Source organism: Colius striatus, chromosome Z (genome assembly GCF_028858725.1).
Source record: "Colius striatus isolate bColStr4 chromosome Z, bColStr4.1.hap1, whole genome shotgun sequence".
NCBI lineage: Eukaryota > Metazoa > Chordata > Aves > Coliiformes > Coliidae > Colius > Colius striatus.
The window spans coordinates 73,723,992-73,743,581 of NC_084790.1; the positions used below are offsets into that span (position 1 = coordinate 73,723,992).

Genomic DNA, 19,590 nt, shown 5'->3' on the forward strand with positions numbered 1-19,590 from the left:
GCTTGAGGAGGAATGGCTGGAAAGCTGTCAGGCAGAGAGGGACCTGGCAGTGTTGGTTGGCAGCAGCTGAACATGAGCCAGCAGTGTGCCCAGGTGGCCAAGAAGGCCAATGGCATCCTGGCCTGGATCAGGAACAGTGCTGTCAGCAGGAGGAGGGAGGTGATCATTTCCCTGTACTCAGCTTTCGTGGGGCCACACTTAGAATACTGTGGCTAGTTTTGGGCTCCTCTCTTCAAGAAGGACATGGAGCTGCTGGAGAGAATCCAGAGGCAGGCTGTCAAGCTAGGAAAGGATTTGGAGCACATCTCATGTGAGGAATATCTGAGAGATCTGGGGCTGTTTAGCTTGAAGAAAAGAAGGCTCAGGGGAGACCTTATTGGTCTCTACAACCACCTGAAAAGAAGTTGTAGTGAGGTGGAGGTTGGTCTGCTCACCTTAGTAACAAGCAATAGAACAAGAGGAAATGGCCTCAAATTATGCCTGGGAAGGTTCAGGATGGATATGAGGAGGAATTTCTCTACTGAAAGGGTGTCAGGCATTGGAACGGGCTGCTCAGGGAGATGGGGGAGTCACTGTCTCTGGAGGTGTTTAAAAGACGAGTGGATGTTGCACATAGGGAAACGGTCTAGTGGTTGATAGGGCTGGGACAAAGGCTCGACTCAGTGATCTCAAAGCTCTCTCCTAGCCAAAGAAAATTTTATGATTCTATGATTCTATGCTATGCTATGCTATTCTAGGAATAAAAGTAAAAAGAAGAACAGCGATTTTGCAGATTTTATCAAGACATGAAATCAGCATGCAGCCACCATACACACACAGCAACTCTAGAGCTGGGAAATGCTCTTGATACCACAAAATAAATATAACAGAACTGCTCACTAACCAGGCTGTAAGCTTGTAGGTTGCTTTACAATGCCTCGTAAAACAACCTAACAGCTGTTGCAGGGTAAAGAGGTTGTTTTATCAGTTTATAAAATATGATGACCACATCCTGGATTGTACGTATTATTTCATTCCACATCGTTTCATATATTCATAGCATATGAAGGAGAAGAAGACATAGGCAGGGTGGGTGAGTATTGTACCTTACTCATCACTTGTTAGACTGTAAGTAGAATATTGTGTTCAGTTTGGGGCCCCGTGGTATCAGACAATAAACTGCAGTAAGTTCAGCACAAGACCATAAAGATGACGGGGCCTGATGAACTGTCCTGTGAAGAGGGGTTGGAAAGAGCTTGGCTTGTTCTGCCTGGAGAAAGAACTTCAAGAGGATCTTGTGGCAGCCTTCCAAAACCTTATGAAGAAGATAGATCCAGACTCTTTACTGAGGTGCACAGCAAGGGAAAAAGACCAAGTGGTCATACATTGAAATGGGGAAGGATATTACTGAATAAAAACAAAAAAGAACAAGTTGTCCAAAGAAGTCTGTCCCAAATATTATATAGCTCTACTAGTAATAATATATTTTTATGTCTTTCCTTTTTGGACTTCAAAGTACTTGGAGGGTGATATAACAAACAAGGAGTTAATTCTGAACTGGATGCTGTCTCTTAGACTTGAAAGAGTTTGATTTGGTGGCTCAGTTCATTTCACTGAGCAGTTGGATAGTAGAATACCACATAGTCCTGAACTGTTAAAAAATATTCTGGATTTGCTTTGCACATTTGTTCTGGAATACTACAGTGGAAATTTAAGTAGCAACTTACAACCAAAGACATTCCTCTCCAGTTTAAACAGTCTTCACCCAGGTTAAACAGTCTTCACCCAGGTTTATACTTCCTCTTATTCCTTTCTCAGACCAGCAGGGCTCAGAGCCTTTTCCTTTTCCTTTTGCATGACTCTGCTCAAGTTAGGAGCAAGATCTCACCAGTCCTGACACTGCCACAAACATCCAAACTCATCCAAACTCTCCCCATCTGTGTACTAAGTAACTAGAGCTGGCAGCAGCATGTGCTCTCTCACCACACTCATGCCTCCTTGCCATTCAAAGGCCCAACATGTCACAACCCTAGGTCTCACTGTCCTTACCTTTGAGGCAGGTGAAAGGAGAACACACTGTGAGTACTTACAGCACAACAGGCACAAACATACTCACACTAGCTCTCTGAGCTCTCCTCTGCTCAGCTGTTTTACTAACACAACTGAACAGACAGTCAGGCCAGAAATTCAGGCACACTGACTCCTCTCAAATATAGCGTTGGAACTGGTCTGAGAAAAAAAATGTGAGGAGGCATTAAAAATCAGTAAAATGTACTGCTGTGCTAGGGTAAATGGAGCAGAGTTTAAACTAAGTGTTATGGGAAATCAGAAAAGGTAATGAGTAAAGTACTAAGATAACTACTTTTAAAGTATTTATTCCTTGATACTGGATGTCAGAGCCCAGAGGGTGGTGATCAATGGCACACAGTCAAGTTGGAGGTTTGTGACCAGTGGAGTTCCACAGGGATCGGTTCTGGAGCCAGTCTTGTTCAATATCTTCATCAACGACCTTGATGAGAGGTCAGAGTGAACCCTCAGCAAGTTGGCTGATGACATCAAACTAGGAGGACTGGCTGATTCCCCAGAAGGCTGTGCTGCCATTCAGCGGGGTCTTGACCAGCTTGAGAGTTGGGCAGAGAGGAACCTCATGAGGTTCTACAAGGACAAGTGCAGAGTCCTGCATCTGGGAAGGAACAACCCCATGCACCAGCACAGGCTGGGGGTCAACTTGCTGAAGAGCAGCTCTGCAGATAGAGACCTGGGAGTCCTGATTGATAATAAGCTAAACATGAGCCAGCAACGTGCCCTCATGGCCAAGAAGGCCAATGGCATCCTGAGATGCATCAAGAAGAATGTGGCCAGCAAGTCGAGGGAGGTTCTTCTCCCTCTCTACTCTGCCCTGGTGAGGTCTCATCTGGAGTCCTGTGTCCAGTTCTGGGCTCCTCAGCTCAAGAGGGACAGAGAACTTCTGGTGAGAGTCCAGCGCAGGACCACCAAGATGATCGGGGGACTGACTGGAACATCTTTCATACGAGAAAAGGCTGTGGGAACTGGGGCTGTTTAGTCTGGAGAAGTGGAGACTGAGGGGAGATCTTATTAACATTTACAAATATCTAAATGGTGGGTGTCAGGAGGTTGGGACATCCCTTTTTTCTATAGTAGATAGTAATAGGACAAGGGGTAATGGGATGAAGCTGGAACACAAAACGTTCCACTTAAACATAAGAAAAAACTATTTCACTGTTCAGGTGATGGAGCCCTGGCACAGGCTGCCCAGAGGGGTTGTGGAGTCTCTTTCCTTGGAGGTCTTCAAGACCTGCCTGGACATGTTCCTATGTGACCTGATCTAGGTCAACCTGCTTCTGCAGGGGGGTTAGATGATCACTAAAGGTCTCTTCCAACCCCTACCATTCTATGATTCTATGATTCTATGTCAGCTGTTATCAAAACCTCATGTCTATTATGTTATGTGTGAAGAACAGAAATGTCATAGCTGCAGAGTGCCTTTATAAGCTGTGTTTGTTCTTGAGGATGGGGGAGTGAGGTGACAGACACTGTAATATAAATGACATTCCCTCCGGACTTTAATAAACTGAGAGTGGTCAGAATATGGGATAGGTGCATTTTGTCTGAGTCACTAGTGTATCTGAAATGAAAATGAATGTGTTGTTTGCTTTATTCATGGTAAATAAGGAATTTTCATGGGTTATCTTTGGATAAAAAGGAGTCATGTGAGCATGCTGACATTCACTAAATCTGTGCTGTCCTCGGAGCTTCTGTTTAATGAGAAGAACAGATCTGCAGGGGAAAATTCTAGGCCTGCCAACAACAGCAGGACACATGGAGGCGTTTTCAAGACTCTAACTGAACATGATTGTAAATACTTGGTTTTGTTTTTTATAATTGAGTGTTCACAAAACTGTTAAACTCATAATTAGATTGTAATGTCTTTGGTCTGCAGTTCCTAGTTACTTTGTCTATAAAAGAATCTCACACCATTTGGAGGCTTCAAGAAATAAGGAATTTATTTTGTGAACTAACTAAGACTACAGCATAGCTAACTCTTCTGTTAGCTCTTCTCTCTCTTAATCCAAAATGAACGAGGCAGCATTCTTTATATGTTTTTTTGAAAGGTGTCCCTAGATAGTAATAATTGCATGCATAAAAATGATCATATGTTCTTTGTGACTATTTGAACACATTGATTTTGGAGGGGGCCACTTGTACAAAAATTGGCCACAGGTTCCATCTTAAAATGCCCAACAGGCAGTGCCAGGAAAGGTGTAGCAGCGACTGCAGATTGTAGAGCACGACAGCAGTGTGTGCTATGCAAGCTTTGCTCAGCTTCCTTTCTCTACACCCATCATATCATTCATCAGGAAGAAAGACTCTGGCCTGTAGTTTTTTTTTCTGAGTATTCAATTTAACTGACAAAAGTAAGACCTCTAGAAAGAAAGCATTCTTCTACTACAGTGGATTGTGACATTCAGAACCACAGTGAAACATGGAGATAGATAAATGTAGGTGTTTAGAGGCATGGTCAAATCCAGAATTACTGAGTAAAGACAAAAAGCTACAGTATGAAGAAAAAAGAATGATTCTTCACATTGTGAAGATGTGAATTATGCATCAAATTATGCATCAAAGCATAATTCACGTGGAGATACCAAGTGCTTCGTTTTGGAGGAATTTGAATATTTCTTATCACATTTGCTCACAATTTTATGGCTGCATGTTAACAATTTCTGTGATTCTAAGGAAGAAATTCAGATTTGTTTGGCTTTTTTGGTTTTAATTACTAGACATAGTGTTATTTAATACTTTGAAATACCCTGGGGTTTTTTTGTATCACTAGTCGGAGATATATAAACCAATATACTGATAATAAAATGTAACAACACACAAATTTTGCTGCCTCTGCTCTTAAACAGCATTTTCAACTTATGTTCAACTAATGCATTCTAATATTTGTAATTATTTTGAACAAGAGTGGGTCAAAATTTAAGCTACATTGGAGTAATGTATAATTTCTAAATACAGTTGGTAAAACTGAAGTAGGAAAATGTCTGTAAGTCCAGCCATTAAATTGTTTAGATTTTTCAGATTTAAATACATTTAACGTGATCCAACATAGATTATATGTGAAGAAAACATTCTTTCATGTAGGAAGGGGTCTCATCTGAGACCGCTATCTGCCCCTGGGTCCAAATTTTCTGAACATTCTGGAATACTAGGGCTTTAGATTACAAATCAAGCTCAGGTTTGATATAAACAATCACATTTCATTTCAAAAATCTACAAATTTTATTTTAATTTTACTTAGCCAGTGTTCAAATACACCTTTTTACAGCATCTTAAATGGATTTTACAATACTAAGCTGCCATGGGGAACGCTGATTACACACTGTTGACAACAGAACCCAAAATAATATCCAACAAGAACAGAATGTTCAGAACCATTAGGACAATCTCAGTACATTTTAAGACTCCTGCAGGTTGTTGCTAACCTCTATGACTTTCACAGATTTTTAAGGTATCAGTTGCCTCATCTTAAGTGTAAAACCACTTTCTTGCACTAATTTCTTTTAAAAGACAGTAATTTTGATGTCAAATTACAATGTCCTAATTTTCAGATGCACTAAGCAACTGAAACTCAAGCTGAATTGTGAAGCAGCTTGTTCAAAAAGAGCAAGAAAGGTGCTGTTACAATCACTGCACTCAAATTAGTTTACTGTTGTTTAGAATTAACCTTCTAAAACTGGCCCATAGGATTTTCAAATCAAGTTAGCAATGCAATGTATAAATCCATTCATTTTAAGCTGTCTTAGACACATTGATCAGGAACAGAAAGCATTCAGCATTTTCCAACATGCAAACTGTAATTTGATTTATGTCTTTATTAACCATGTTATTGATTGTTCATTGAAAGCATAAGGGTCTTCATGCAGTAGCAGAATACACAGTAAGATTATATGGTAGAGAATGCATACGTGTAAGCACAATTAAAACCTCTAAGTACTTAAAAAATTTGAAGATGACTAAGAATGAAAACACAGAAGAAAATGTAACACAATTTTAGTAGTAGTCAATTTCTAGGAATTCATTTGTTAGAAATCTGTATATAGCAGGTTTTAAAACCCCAATAAAACAGTTATGCCAATTATTTAGAGAGATGTAAATTTAAAGTTAGCCCATTAAATATTCTTGGGATCAGATCAAGTATTTACATGACTCAAGAGCTACTTAAGAGATAGGGAAAGAAAGTAGAAAAAAGGCTTATTTTTACTGGGAAAAAATGAAAAAAATATTTCATATTAAGGCCTCCAGTGTAAATGAACTGGAGAAGACCTAACAATCCAGCAGCAGCATCTGCAAATCAGTTAAAGTCAGTCAGTTGAGAAAAGATGTTGAAGAAGTTAAGAAATCTTCCATCCTACTAAGTGAACAGTCACTAAAATGGCAAAGACTATGACTAAGGACTAAACACTAAAAACAAAATAACTGCCTTAATGAAAAAATCCTTTATAAATACATGTTATGGAATTCTCAAAAAATGGAATTTTAGCCCACACTGTGATAACAGCTCTGTTTTGCCTGCAATGTGACAGAAAAATGATGGAAATATTAGAAAACACACGGAAGAGAATAAAATATAATTCTAGAGAAAAAAGGCATAGTTTTATGCCTTTTTCTTTTCTGCAATGCTGACTATGGGCTTCTTCAATCTAAATAAGAGTGTTCTGGAATTCGGAGCTGGAAAGCTGTAACACAAGTGGGAGCAGTTTTGGGGGGAAATAATGAAAAGGTTTTACGTTTTTTTCCACTAAGATCAACAGAATGTATCTTTAAAGTATAAAACAATAAAATGTTGTGCATAAGCCAGAACAGGACCATTGCACACATCAGTAGTAAGGCAGTGTTCAAAAACTGAGAATTTGCAAATCAGAACAGTTCTTCACACAATGCCCCGGCGGTGGAACATAATGCAGCCACGAAGTCAAGGGTTTAGTGACATTTAGACAAAAGCCGCCTATTAATTGGAGTTCACAAAAATCCTTGGTATGAACAGCGAAGACTGAAAGTACTGTATTGCAAGCACCTGTGTTCAGTTTTGGGCCCCTCACTGCAAGAGGGACATTGAGGTGCTGAAGCATGTCCAGAAACGAGCAATGGAGCTCGTGAAGAGTCTGGAGCACAAGTCCTATGAGAAGTAGTTGAGCAAACTGAGGCTGTTTAGTCTAGAGAAGAGGAGGCTGAGGGGAGACATGATAACTCTCTACAACTACTTGAAAGGAGGTTGTAATGAGGTGGGGGTTGGTCCTTCTCCCAAGTACCATGCAATAGGACAAAATTAAATGGCCTCAAAAAGCACCAAGGGAGGTTTGGATTGGATATTAGGTACAATTTCTTCACTGAAAGTGTTGTCAAGCCTTGGAACAGGCTGCACAGGGAGTCACTGTCTCTAGAAGTATTTAAAAGATGTGTAGATGTGGCACTGACGGACACGGTTTAGTGGTGGGCTTGGCAGTACTTGGCAGTACTGATGATCTTAACAGACTTGATGATCTTAAAGGTCTTTCCCAACCTTAACAACACTCCGATTCTATGATTCTGCTGCAGTAGAGTTAAACTGGCACACTTGGGATTCATGTCAACACACACTAGAGCTCTACTGTGCTGAAAAACTAGGCTAGACTAGACGTACAGTTTCGATGAGCTTCTAACAAATTCCTACCTTTTTGTCTTGAGCTATTGGGATCAGAGACAGTTTAAAACTAGCCCTGCAATTTAATGACCTGAAATAATTCCCCTTTGAACTCAAGAATTTGGTACTGTTAACATGTAAATGGACAGGAGATACAGGTTAGGTTTTACAAAATGGCTGCATGGTGCATCTGGAAGGCACCACCTAACACTTTTTTTGCTGACACCGCATTTGGGTCATGTCAGCACGAGAAACCAAAACACTTGGCTGATTTGCATGATGCTCTGTCTTCATTGGAGAACCAACAAAAAACCTGAAATCAACAGCAAGCACAGTATCAAAGGAGACAGAGCAAAATCAATTATTCCATTAGAAAGGAAAATATAGGTCTATCAACATGAAGCCATCAATTAGGGTAGCCACACCAGTATTTTTACGGATGGATCTCACTTTTACCGGGAGCATTTTTTAGGGACGGGTCTCGGCTTTACCGGATGCACTTTTCAGTTCGCGGCGTCTGGGCCGAGCGGACAGCGGCTGAGGCGGCGCGCGCCCGAGGTGAGGGCCGTACTGGCGGGCAGTGCTGCCGCCAGGGGGCGCCGGGCACCGCTCCGCAGAGCCCCCTCACGCCGCCGTTCGCACCAAGGGTTCGAGCCCGCTGGCTGCCAGCCCCGCCACTCTGTTCCCGGCTGCGAGCGATGATGGACGGTTGCCTGCAGCTCTCGCAATCTGGTGAAAGCCTCGTAGGGTTCGTTCCCGACGGCGGCAGCAGCTCTCGGAACTAAGCCGGCCCCGGCACCACTTCGCCTCGGGCGCCACGGCTGCGCCGGCAGGCAGCTCAGCCCTGCCCGCTGCTTCAGCCGCCAACAGGCACCAACAACCGCAGCAGCTGTGGCCGCCGCCGGCTTGTCCCCGGGGGCCCCGCTCAATAGCGGCGGTCGCGGGCGGCCCCGGCCGACGCCGTGTGCCTACCCGTGACCGAGCCCCACCTTTCCCTCGGTAGTCTCTCAGCCGTTGTCGGTGAACACCGCCCACAACCACTCCAGCCGCTTCCCCACCCACCCTCTTATGTTAATCTGCGGTCTTTACATATCCCCTCCCAAGGGCCAGCCCCCGTTAAGAGCTCACCCCGATCTGTCAGCGTAGCGGCGCCGCGCCCTCACTCTTCCGCGGGCCGTTGCAGCGTCTGGTGCGTGCGGTCCGGAGGAGCGGTGCCCGAGCCTGGCTGTGCTGAAGGGGGACGTGGCCTAGGAGCAGCTAATGAGATAATCCAAAGTTCTAGACCCTACTATAGATTATATATATATAAAAAAATATACATATATGATTACATATATAGATATAGAAAGGTTCTTTCTGAGGGCTTCACGATGAGACAGCAGCCAGTACCTGCTTGCAAAGGAAATGTTTTGTATGCAGGTACATGGCATTCCAGTGGAGGTTCTGATATTTCAGTCAGACCTGGGCATGGTGCGAATGCTTGGACCGACCTCCCCAAAAGAAGACACGATCCCAGTGATGCCTGGGCCTCATATCAAGCTGCTTGCCCGCAAGAACAGACTGTCCACAGGCCCTGGCCCGGCTCGTATGGCAGCAAGTTAAATCCCAAGAAGGAATGCTGTACAGGTAGGTTTTGTTGGCAAGTTTCTTTTGCATGTCTCTAGAAGTTCCTAAGGAATGGGATAAACGCAAAGAATATGCCTGGTTGGTTACAGTGTTGTGGACGATCTTGCCTGGCTGTAGTTTCCTTGATGCAAGCTTTCGGTGGTAATCTGTCAGGAATCTCTAGTTTGTGTTTTAGTTGAAGAAAAGACACTACCAGATAGTGGATTTTTTAAATTTTTTTTTTTTTTTTTTTACTTACAGAGCACTTGTAAGTGATCTATGTATTTAGGTGTGTTGACTCCCCTATCATTTGAACTTTCTGCAGCCTTCTAAACTACTGTCCCTGACAGGGAGTGGGGACAGCATTTGTTTTTCTAGCTATGCCCTCAGAACAGCACTCACCGTCCCAGCCATTCCTGCCCTGCGTGCCTGAGAGCAAAACTGGGCCATTCTAGCTCTGCACAGAGATGCCTGGGTACAAAGAAAGACAGAAACAATCCTTTCTCATCTAGCTAGTGAGGAGGGCCAAGAACTGACAGTAATTTATATGAAACTGTAATATTTTCTAAGAGGATGCATAAAGAAACAAGTACTAATATTAAGGACATTTTGCAGGTGATAGCACTAATCATTTTTTTAGCACACAGGTTGATGAATGAACCCAAACCAACTAAAGGAAGCATGCACTTTCAAGGACTAATCCTGATACTATGACATATAGTTTAGATTGCCTGAGCTAATTTGTGAGTCAGACGGCCTTTCAGTTTGTGATTAGTGTTCAGCACATATAGTCCAATTTACTTCCTTGCCAAAATTTAAGGATGTGTGAGTATTGTTGTCAGGCTTATTTCTTTTATAGTTCAATTTCTGCCCCCCCCCCCCAAAAAAAAAAAAAAAACCAAAACAATCAAGTGTTACTTCTGTGTTACTTTGTGGGATTTATGAAATTTAATATTGGTTCAATCCATGCCTTGAAAATGGTAAGGCATTATATGCCTGTGAATTTTATTGCCCTTGCATGGTGTATTTATATTGAGGTTTTTATAATAGATTTTAAATGCTGAGCACTGGGATCCTGGAAGTTTTAGTGTTTATAAAACAGTATTTGATTAACATACTTTGTCACAGTCCTGCTGGTGTAGTGACATGGTTTCTTCTGTCATTGCATCACTTCTGGAATTGCATTGTAGTGAAGAGACTCAAAAAATAGCTTCTTCACTCTAGTGTTTGAAATAAAGCCACCTGTGTTTCATTTCTCTCAGAAATTGTGTTAAAGTATTGCTGGGATAGAGTGGGTTTTTAGTTTGTCTTAATGCCTATTTATATCTTGTACACATAAAGACAAGGACTGTGCTCTACAGAAATGAGTGGTTGTGACATATGCAGTATTTATAAACATTTTTGCAGGCTGTCAAATGGATTTCCATGGCTGAAAAGAAGTATGTTAATTTTTAAAACCCATATGGCATGCTACAAACCTACATTGGAAGCTCGGAGTAGTAGATGGAATTGTTTGGGTAAAAAGAACCCTTTCCGTGCTGATCAAGAAGACTGTGTTTATAACCTGTAGGACCAAGAAGAAAAAAGTTAAGGCCTGATTCTGCATAGCTATGCCTGGAGGAAGAATACTTGCTCTCCTGACTTGTCTCACTGATGATAGTGAAATTATTTCTGTGCTACAAACTCTTTGTGTAACAAAGAATGTGTACTGCTGGAGTCTTAACAGTACAATAAAGCTATCCTAGGACAAACTATTTCTGAAGTTTTATTTTGCAGTAGTCAGTTAGATTAACTTTTATTCTGAGTGCAATGATACAGAAACATAGTTATTTGATCCAAACAGGGATGTGTGAAGTTATTTACCAGTCCCCCTGTGATTTACAGGATGCTAGTTGAACCCGAGATAAGCAATTTACACATCATATTCCATACAGCATGCAGTGCTGTGTTCAGCATTCTCTTCATGGACAACGGACAGTAAGCACAGCCAGTGGCCCATTGTCCATCGTATATGTTGAAGTTCCCTACAAATTAATTCTCAGACATGTAGTTTTTTAAAAAATTCAAGGCTTCGTCCACAATTTCATCTCAATATATTTGAAGTACTTTAATAATGCTGAAACTATTTCTTCTCATAAAAACACTTTCAGCATGGTTTTGGAGCAGTTATTTACAACAATTTCTATTGAACATCCTAATCCTAATGTTAATCCTAATGTATTAACAATCAAATGAGAGTAAGATAATGAGAAATAAAACCCAAATCTTAAACATCTTGCCCTAACCCCTTCCATCTTAACTTAGGCTTAACTCCTACTTTCTCTACCTCCTCCCTTCCAGCATGATGGGGAATGGGGGCTTGATCAGTTCATTGCACGTTGTCTATGCTGCTCCTTCCCTTTCACAGGGAGGACTCCTCACACTCTCCCACTGCTCAAGCATGGAGTCTGACCCACAGCAGACAGTCCTCTATGAATGTCTCCAACATGGAGTCTCACCCATGGGCTTCAGTTCTTCACAAACTGTTCCAGTGTGAGTCCCTTCCACAGGCTGCAGTCCTTCAGGAAAAACATTGCTCAAGCATTGGCTTCTCTCTCCGCTGGACCACAGGTCTTGCCAGGAGCTACTCCATTGTGGGCTTCCCATGGGATCACAGCCTCCTTTGGGCATCCTCCTGCTCCAGTGGCTACAGGTCCTTCGCAGGCTGCAGGTGGATCTCTGCTCGCCTGTGGCCTCCACGGTTGCCGGAGCAGGACCTCACCATGGGATGTGGGGGAAATCTGCTCCAGTGCCTGGACCACCTCCTCCCCGTCCTTCTTCACTGCCCTTGGTGTCTGCAGGGCTGTTTCTCTCACACATTGTCACTCCTCTCTCTTGAGCTGCACTTTTACAGGTGTGTTTCAGCTTTCTTAAGTGTGTTACTCCAGAAGTGCAGCCATCATCACTGACAGGCTTGGCCTTGGCTAGCGGGCAGCCCATCTTGGAGCCAGCTGGCATTGGCTCTGTTGGACATGGGGGAAGCTTCTGGAAGCTTCTGACAGAGTCCATCTTTGTAGCCTCTCTGCTATCAAAACCTTGCCATGCAAACCTAATACAACTGTGTAAATTAAAAATTGTAGTTTCTGGTTCAGAATTAAAAGTTTTCCTGTGAGGTGCAAATGGGATTACTGCAAAACCCAAAAACCCAAAGAGGTACAGGTTGTTAATTTAAGGAATTATGAGAAAAATGTTATTTTTTACAAGTCATCTTTTGTTATCCATATTACATCTTTGTTGGCAGTTATTAAATACTGCGTGGGATTCTTTCAGGTTTTCTGTGAGTTCTGTGAGTTTTGTAGCTAAACAAATCTGAAATATCTGATTGCAGGATTGGTAGTTACTGTTAAAGTATGTACACATAATATACAAAGTTGTGGGAATAGCAGAGACCGGGCAAAGTCCTGTGGATTGACAGCAGGCCTTTAAAGAAATTTTCTCTATCAAACTGTTGAATCAAATGACAGAGATGTGAGAATCCTGCCACCTACCTGATCAGTGGCACTCTTTTGACAAATGGTGTAAAAACACCTGTTGGCAGCCTGTGGTGAAATAAAGTACAGTTTTTCATATGGCTATCAGTTAAGCCTAATCTCAAAGTTAGAATACAAAACAGAAAAGCAGAATCCCAAGTAAAGTGTCTAACATATTTTATAAGGTATTAGGTTAACTTACTGGAAAAATAGTTATCACTTTATTCAACAACGACTGGCTAGTCCCCAATAAAGGTAATTTCTAGTCACTGAGCAGGAATTAGAAAATCTATTGATGTTGCATGACACCGCAGAAAGCCTAATTCCTTAAATAGTCACTCAGTTTTGTAAGTTGCAAAAGGGGATCACTGAATTGTGAAATCTATTTGAATGGAACACAAATTTGATTATGAAAATAAGTTTCTGGACTTGAATAATATGCGCTGCTAAGACTGAGGAGAAAAATAAGATTCCTACATAAGAACTGTAATTGTTGTCAAACTTTGATGCTTGCATTTTAGAACTTCAGTGCATCTATAAAATCAGTCTGATTTTTTTAGGTCTGATGGACAAAATTTCACTGGAGTCAGCCAACCTTAGTAATATAAAACCTTCTACTGTTGTTTTCTTATAGATGCAAGTTCCTAACTTTAGGTACAAAAATGTGAAAGTATTTGGTATGAATAGGAATTAAAAGGTTTTCAGACTTCTAGCAGGTTGGGTGTGGTGAAAACGCAACATTTCTTTTGAATCTGAAAATGGAAAAAAAGACTTTTAAAGTCAGAAGTAAAAAACTTCTACTGACATCACAAATTCCTATCTTACTCTCTTAAAGGTTTGAGGAGGTTTTTTTACTTTAGGAAGGAATAAAGCCTTAGCATTTTCAGCCACTTTTGACATATGACTTCAGGCATATGGCTGCCTGAAAATTGGAGGGAGATTTGGGCTCATATTCTTTCCACTGTGTCCTTAGCCCACAAAGGTTAAGGACTATTTACCTGTTCTTTGGCCATGATGGAGCAATAATAATAACTCTAAAATTTTCAAAACCATTAGTGTCTTGCCTATTTTTTAAGGTACATATTTTGTAAAGTTTCTACAGCTTTAGCAGCAAACAGTAGCAATTAAAGTGAAGAGTGTAGTGTCACAGCAAAGGATGAAGACCCACACACCTCATGGGCAGTGCTGACTTTGAGAAACAAGCAAAGTTGGTGACAATTTTACATAATTTCTTGCTTGTCATTGCATCCAATGCTTCCTAGGCTTAAGCAGCAGACAGCAACTGGTTTTCCCAAAATGCAGTTCTGTATTTTATTTCAAATGAGACTCTGTAAGTGCAGTCTCCATCTGGGCACATGATCTCAGACCATAATTTGCTGGTTGCCTGCACAGACAATGCCAGGCAGAGCACTGAGCAGAGTGGTTCAGCCCATGCTGGATGAATGAGTAGGGCAGAGCAGACACGAGGCCTGAGACCCAGGTGCCATCCATGTTGGAGAGCTCAGGTCAAAGCATGTTTGATTGCTATGTGAAGGACAGGAGACTTGAACCAGGATACCATGGAGACAAGACTTCAAACAAGGAAACTAGACCTTTCTAAATGCATCTTCTGGGCAAGAGTCTATTTTGAACTCTGAATGCAGCAAACATTAGGCCAAGACCTTTCTATTCCAACAGCTTCAATGGAACTGTAGCGAGAAAAAGCCCAATCTGTGGTGATTATTCATGGGCAGACAGACAGGTCCTGCTGCTGGACTCTTGGCTGAGGCTGGTGGATTATTTCAGTCCCTGCAGCCAGAGGCAGTCCATTTGGCAGGTTTTTCTGGTGACTTTTCCAACAGCCTTTCATCCACGAGTACCAAGCTGCTGAGGACTGGAGCAGCCCAGTCTGAACCAGATACTAGTCAACCTCTGTCTGTCTGTGTCTTGATGGTGATGAAGAGAAGAGGTGGCTACAGCCCACCCCATTCTAGTTTCCCTGTTGTCTGCATGCATCCTGCCTTGGCTGCTGTAGTCTCTTCCCAGGGACAGTCAGACACTGCCTGGCTGGGTGCCCCCTGACACTGATGGGAGAGAAGGGTGCAGAAGGGCTTCTCATCCTAGCATGCAGCCATCCAGCCTGGCACTGTGAGGTAACTGGTTGATGGCCTTGTGTCACATTCACAAGTAATTCTGCATTGCTTTTCTTGCGGGAATCAACTCCAGATGTTTTGTGCTTGAATATCTGAGAAGTTTAAATGTAACTGGAAATTGATGCATAGGATACCCATATAGTTAACACAAATGTATTTTCAACACTCCATTACTAATGGCCTGGTTGAGGAGTGAAGATCTTGCTAATGAGCTATGTGGAATACTTTCCAGGAATTACAAAAGGTTTTCTTGATTGGGGTAGAAGCAATACAGATATGCAAAAATTATAGATAACCATGGCAACATCAGCAACCTCTGGCTAAATCTACTCATGGCAAGAAAGTTTGCTCTTTGACTCACATGCAGTTGATGGGATATATCTTTATGTTTACAGCAATATCAAAACATGCATATTTATCATGGCTTCACATGTTGCTGTTGGTAATGAGCCAGTTAGAAATTTTTCTACAGGAACTTCTGGGTTTTAAACTATTACTGGAATTTTGTTTAAATTGCAGTGAACATTCCTACTTCTTTCAAACTCCCTACAGCCTTTTAGTTTCAGCAAAAGATACCTCTTGATAGAAAGTCCATTCTTTCTTCACAGAAATTCACTCTTTCTAATTCCATGCTTTAGAATAGTAAATGTATCTTTAAAAATACTACTGGATTCTGAGCTTTGAGAGGTACTGTTGAAAATAAGATTTCTGAGGTAATAATTTTTTTTTTTGTATTTTTCCTTCCTTCAACAGGAATACTAGTCATTATTATGTTGGATAAATCATATTTCAGTGAAATGCTATTGTTTATGTGTGCCACTCCCATTTAGTGAATAGAAGGGGAATTGCTCCATCTCATGCCATGCCACGGACCTCCTGCTGCAGCTGGGTTATGGAAATTTTCCTCAACTTTCATTGACAGAGAATTATCTCTTTTAGAGTTGAACAATGTGAACTATTTTTCTACATTTTGTATTAAGGACAAACCAGGCCTTCATTGCAAAGCATGCCAAGTTTGCTAAATTCAGTCCTTTGCATACATGTAATGCCCAAATAAATACAAAATTAACTTTGACAACAGCAAAACTTTATTAGTTATTACTACTGTTTCTGTATATTGCTGGATTTAAGTAATAGTCTCATGCTTCTTGCTCCAGGTTACATCACACAGCATTTATTTTAATAATCATAGAATCATAGGATGGTAGGGGTTGGAAGGGACCTTTAGAGATCATCTAGTACAACCCCCCTGCAGAAGCAGGGTCACCTAATAATGCTTACTTTTTTCTTGAATGTTGAATATATATTTATTTAGAAATTTTAAAACCTCTGTGATAGATTGATATTTACTTTATTAAAGCATTAAGTATTTGGTACCAATGCTAGAATGGTTTGGTCACAGATAGGTGTGCAAGCCAAGACAAGAATACCAATCCATATATTTTCACATGGACATTTTTGTAGAACAGATAAATATTCTAATATAAAACAGAGGAAGCCAATGCTAGAAAAATGGTGTGTGTGTGATAAATATTCTGTTAAATGTTAATTAAAAAGATACAACTGTGGGATTATTTTGGCCAAAGGCCAGTGAAAGAACTCAGTAGTCACCCTAGTCTGTCCTTATCACTCATAGAGAGAAATACGTGCATTTCTTCTCCTAATGAACACAACTAAAATGTGCACCTACTCAGATTATTATTTCTATTCGCTGCATATTACAGACATCTCAAGGTAACATGAGGTGAATCCTGTATGTGGTGGTTTGAGTTTTTGATCTTTAATTGTGTCATTTATTGGCACAATAAATGTGTCATTGATTGATGATACTGGTGAAAACAACTTACGTTTTTACACTGACAACCAACATTAGTCAATTAGAGTTTCTCAGACTGTGAAGGTGCTGTGGTTTAACCCTAGCCAGCAACCAAGCACTACACAGCCACTCACTCACCCCCACCCCTCTCAGTGGGATGTGGAAGAGAATAAGAAGAAAAAAAGAGAAAAGCTCATTGGTTGAGAACAGTTAAAAGAAAAATTAATAAAATATAATAATAATAACAGCAATATTACATAATAGTGGTAATGAAAAGAAATACGGAGTAATAAACCCCAAGGAACACAAACAAATCATCATCAACAACAAAAAACGCAAATTAAAAAAAGTGATGCACAATGCAGTTGCTCACTGACTGATGCTTGAGCACTGATTGGCCTCTCCCCTCCTCCCCCAAGTTTATAGACTGGGCAGGACTTTTTATAATATGGAATAGCGTTTTGCCTAGCTTGGATCAGCTGTTCTAGCCACAACCCTCTATATTCTCTTCCTTTTTAACAGAAGAATAAAGTCTTGTTTCCTATTGCACAGCACTTTGAGAACTCTAGTTGAGAAGGGCTGTTAGAGAATTGTAGTAAAAATGGCCTCTTCTCTTTTCCAGAGAGATCAGTGCTTTCCCAGCCAACATTTATTTTTGAAAAGAAGGATCGTCCTTTGAAGGTAAAAAGCACTTTTTTTCCTTTTCATAAATGGTAAAAAATGCTGAGAAATCAGGGTTCCATAGACAATGATCTTAGCAGTGGCAAAAGATTTTACACTACATTAAGACTTGTAATCAATGGTTTCAATATAGAACAAGGAAAAGTAGAAACTAGAAGCAAGATTGCTTTTAATGCATAAATACTGGGTCGATATACTTTGTGTCTTGATCTAGAAAATGGTTGTTTTGTTCTCCTTCACCTTTCCACACTCATTCTTTTTTTTTTGTTCCAGCGGCCTGCTGAAGAACCGGTTTGCAAAGCTGAAAATGGTAATAACTACCTCTTTGAACCAGTATAATAATACACTGGGTTATTTGTAGATCTGACTGTTTTCTGTGAATATAGTGTTTGGAGCCTTACTTTGCTGGGACAAATCCTTGTTAGTAGACTAAGACTATGTGAGTTATAGAGCCACCTACTATGTCCTAATATCTATGTCCCAGTCTTACCTCAAGAATTCTTCCATCATACCTCTCATATTTATGAGAAAACCCTCAAAAATGGCGAAGTGTATTCATCAGTTGTGTGAGCTCCTAGCTGCCCATTTCTGTTATCTGGATTGTGATGTAGCTTCTCATTCTTAATGTCTTCTGAACCTATGATCTGTGAACTAGTTCTAAGTGTTTGACTTAGGTTCACTGAACATAGTAGAAATAAAGAAGACTCCCTAGGGCTTTGTGACAGGTGTTGACTGATTCCAAAGCCCTCAGTCTCTTGGGTACTGCCTTAAAGCTGTTTCTGTAACTCATTCCTAGAATTTATTCTGTTCAGTTTTTAATTACGTATCATAACACTGTGCTGAAATCTCCTACTAGTCTGTCCCTGGAAAGCATTATATTTACTCTTCTCCAGATTTCATTAGCTGTTCCAGAAAACATGCAAGATCATAATCTTTTACTTTCCAGACCTCTGACTCTCTGTCTAACACAGGTACGATGTTTAGTTCCAGTCATGTTTTCATTACTATAGTTTTGCATTCTCATTTGATAAAGAGAGGATTTTGCTGTCTAAGAACTGTTTCTGCACTGTAGAGATGCTGCAAGACATGAGAACTTAAATGATATAAACTTGCTGGTAATTTCTTATAAGTCCCTTTTAAAGAAAAATAGATATTATTTTTCCATACTTAAATAGTGTTACAAAAAGTAGTGAAAAAAAAGTGTAATTTCCTTGAATTGGTCACACAATCCAGGAGGACCAGGGCTGGAAAGGAATGAGATTCCCTGGTTTGTGGAAGAGATCAGTGTTCCCTGCGCAATCCCTGACAACATAAAGTCACTACCAGCAGGGCCTCTTTTTCCATCCAGCCAAGAGCTGACCTACAAGGACCTGTAAGGATTGTGTATTGCTTCCATAGGATATGCACATAAGTCATTAAGTCTACTGTGCAGAAGGACCAGCAAGTTGCTTCTGAAGTTAGGCATTAATATGTATATACAAGATTTTGTTTTAATACATAAAAAATCATAGATATGGTAGAAATTTTAGGGTATGCCTATACCAAATAATAAAGCGGGGTGCAGGAGAAAGCTTGAGTGACTGACCTCTTGGTTGTCCACACTGCATAACTGATAGCTTACTCCCTGTTTCTGTTTTGATCCTCTCCAACTGGTGATCTCCAAGGCAGAACTGTTACAGAGTGAGCTAGCCATTAGCAGCATGCCAAGTGGCCAGGCTGTGCCACTCGGTCGCAGAGAACTCTCCGGTTCAGCAGTATAGACATAACCTAACAGGCTACTTCAGAAAGCACGTAGTTAGCAGATAGTAAATTATTCTACTGCCAATGAAGGCACAACATCAAATTGGCTAACCTTAAAATTAATCTCCAAACAAATGTTAATTTCAGTCTCTTATGCTTTCAGATACAACCGTCACTCAGAAAAGAGGAAGATCATCTTCCTTTACCATCCCTCCTACCTTCCCTCCCTCCCGGACAGGTAACTAAAAACTAACCAACCAACCAAACAACAAACCCAATAAATATGTATGTGGAAAAGCAGGTATTAACTGAAGAGGTTCACAGAAATGCTTTTTATGCAGGACAGAGTGGGAGTGCATTGGACTAGGCTGATACTTAGACCAGAGAGAGGAATGTTTACAAGGGGGACTGACAGTTGAAGAG

General features: G+C 40.9%; 1 protein-coding gene across 1 annotated transcript in view; it reads left to right on the top strand.

Moving 5' to 3' along the window:
• Positions 1–9,054: 9,054 nt before the first annotated feature.
• The window catches only part of RANBP3L (RAN binding protein 3 like), a 30,150-nt gene continuing 19,614 nt past the window's right edge, over positions 9,055–19,590 (top strand). Inside the window, 5 exon segments of the mRNA XM_062018914.1 lie at positions 9,055–9,310; positions 17,369–17,427; positions 17,701–17,737; positions 18,321–18,398; positions 19,331–19,405. Of these exon segments, the coding sequence (XP_061874898.1) occupies positions 9,055–9,310; positions 17,369–17,427; positions 17,701–17,737; positions 18,321–18,398; positions 19,331–19,405 (505 nt within the window).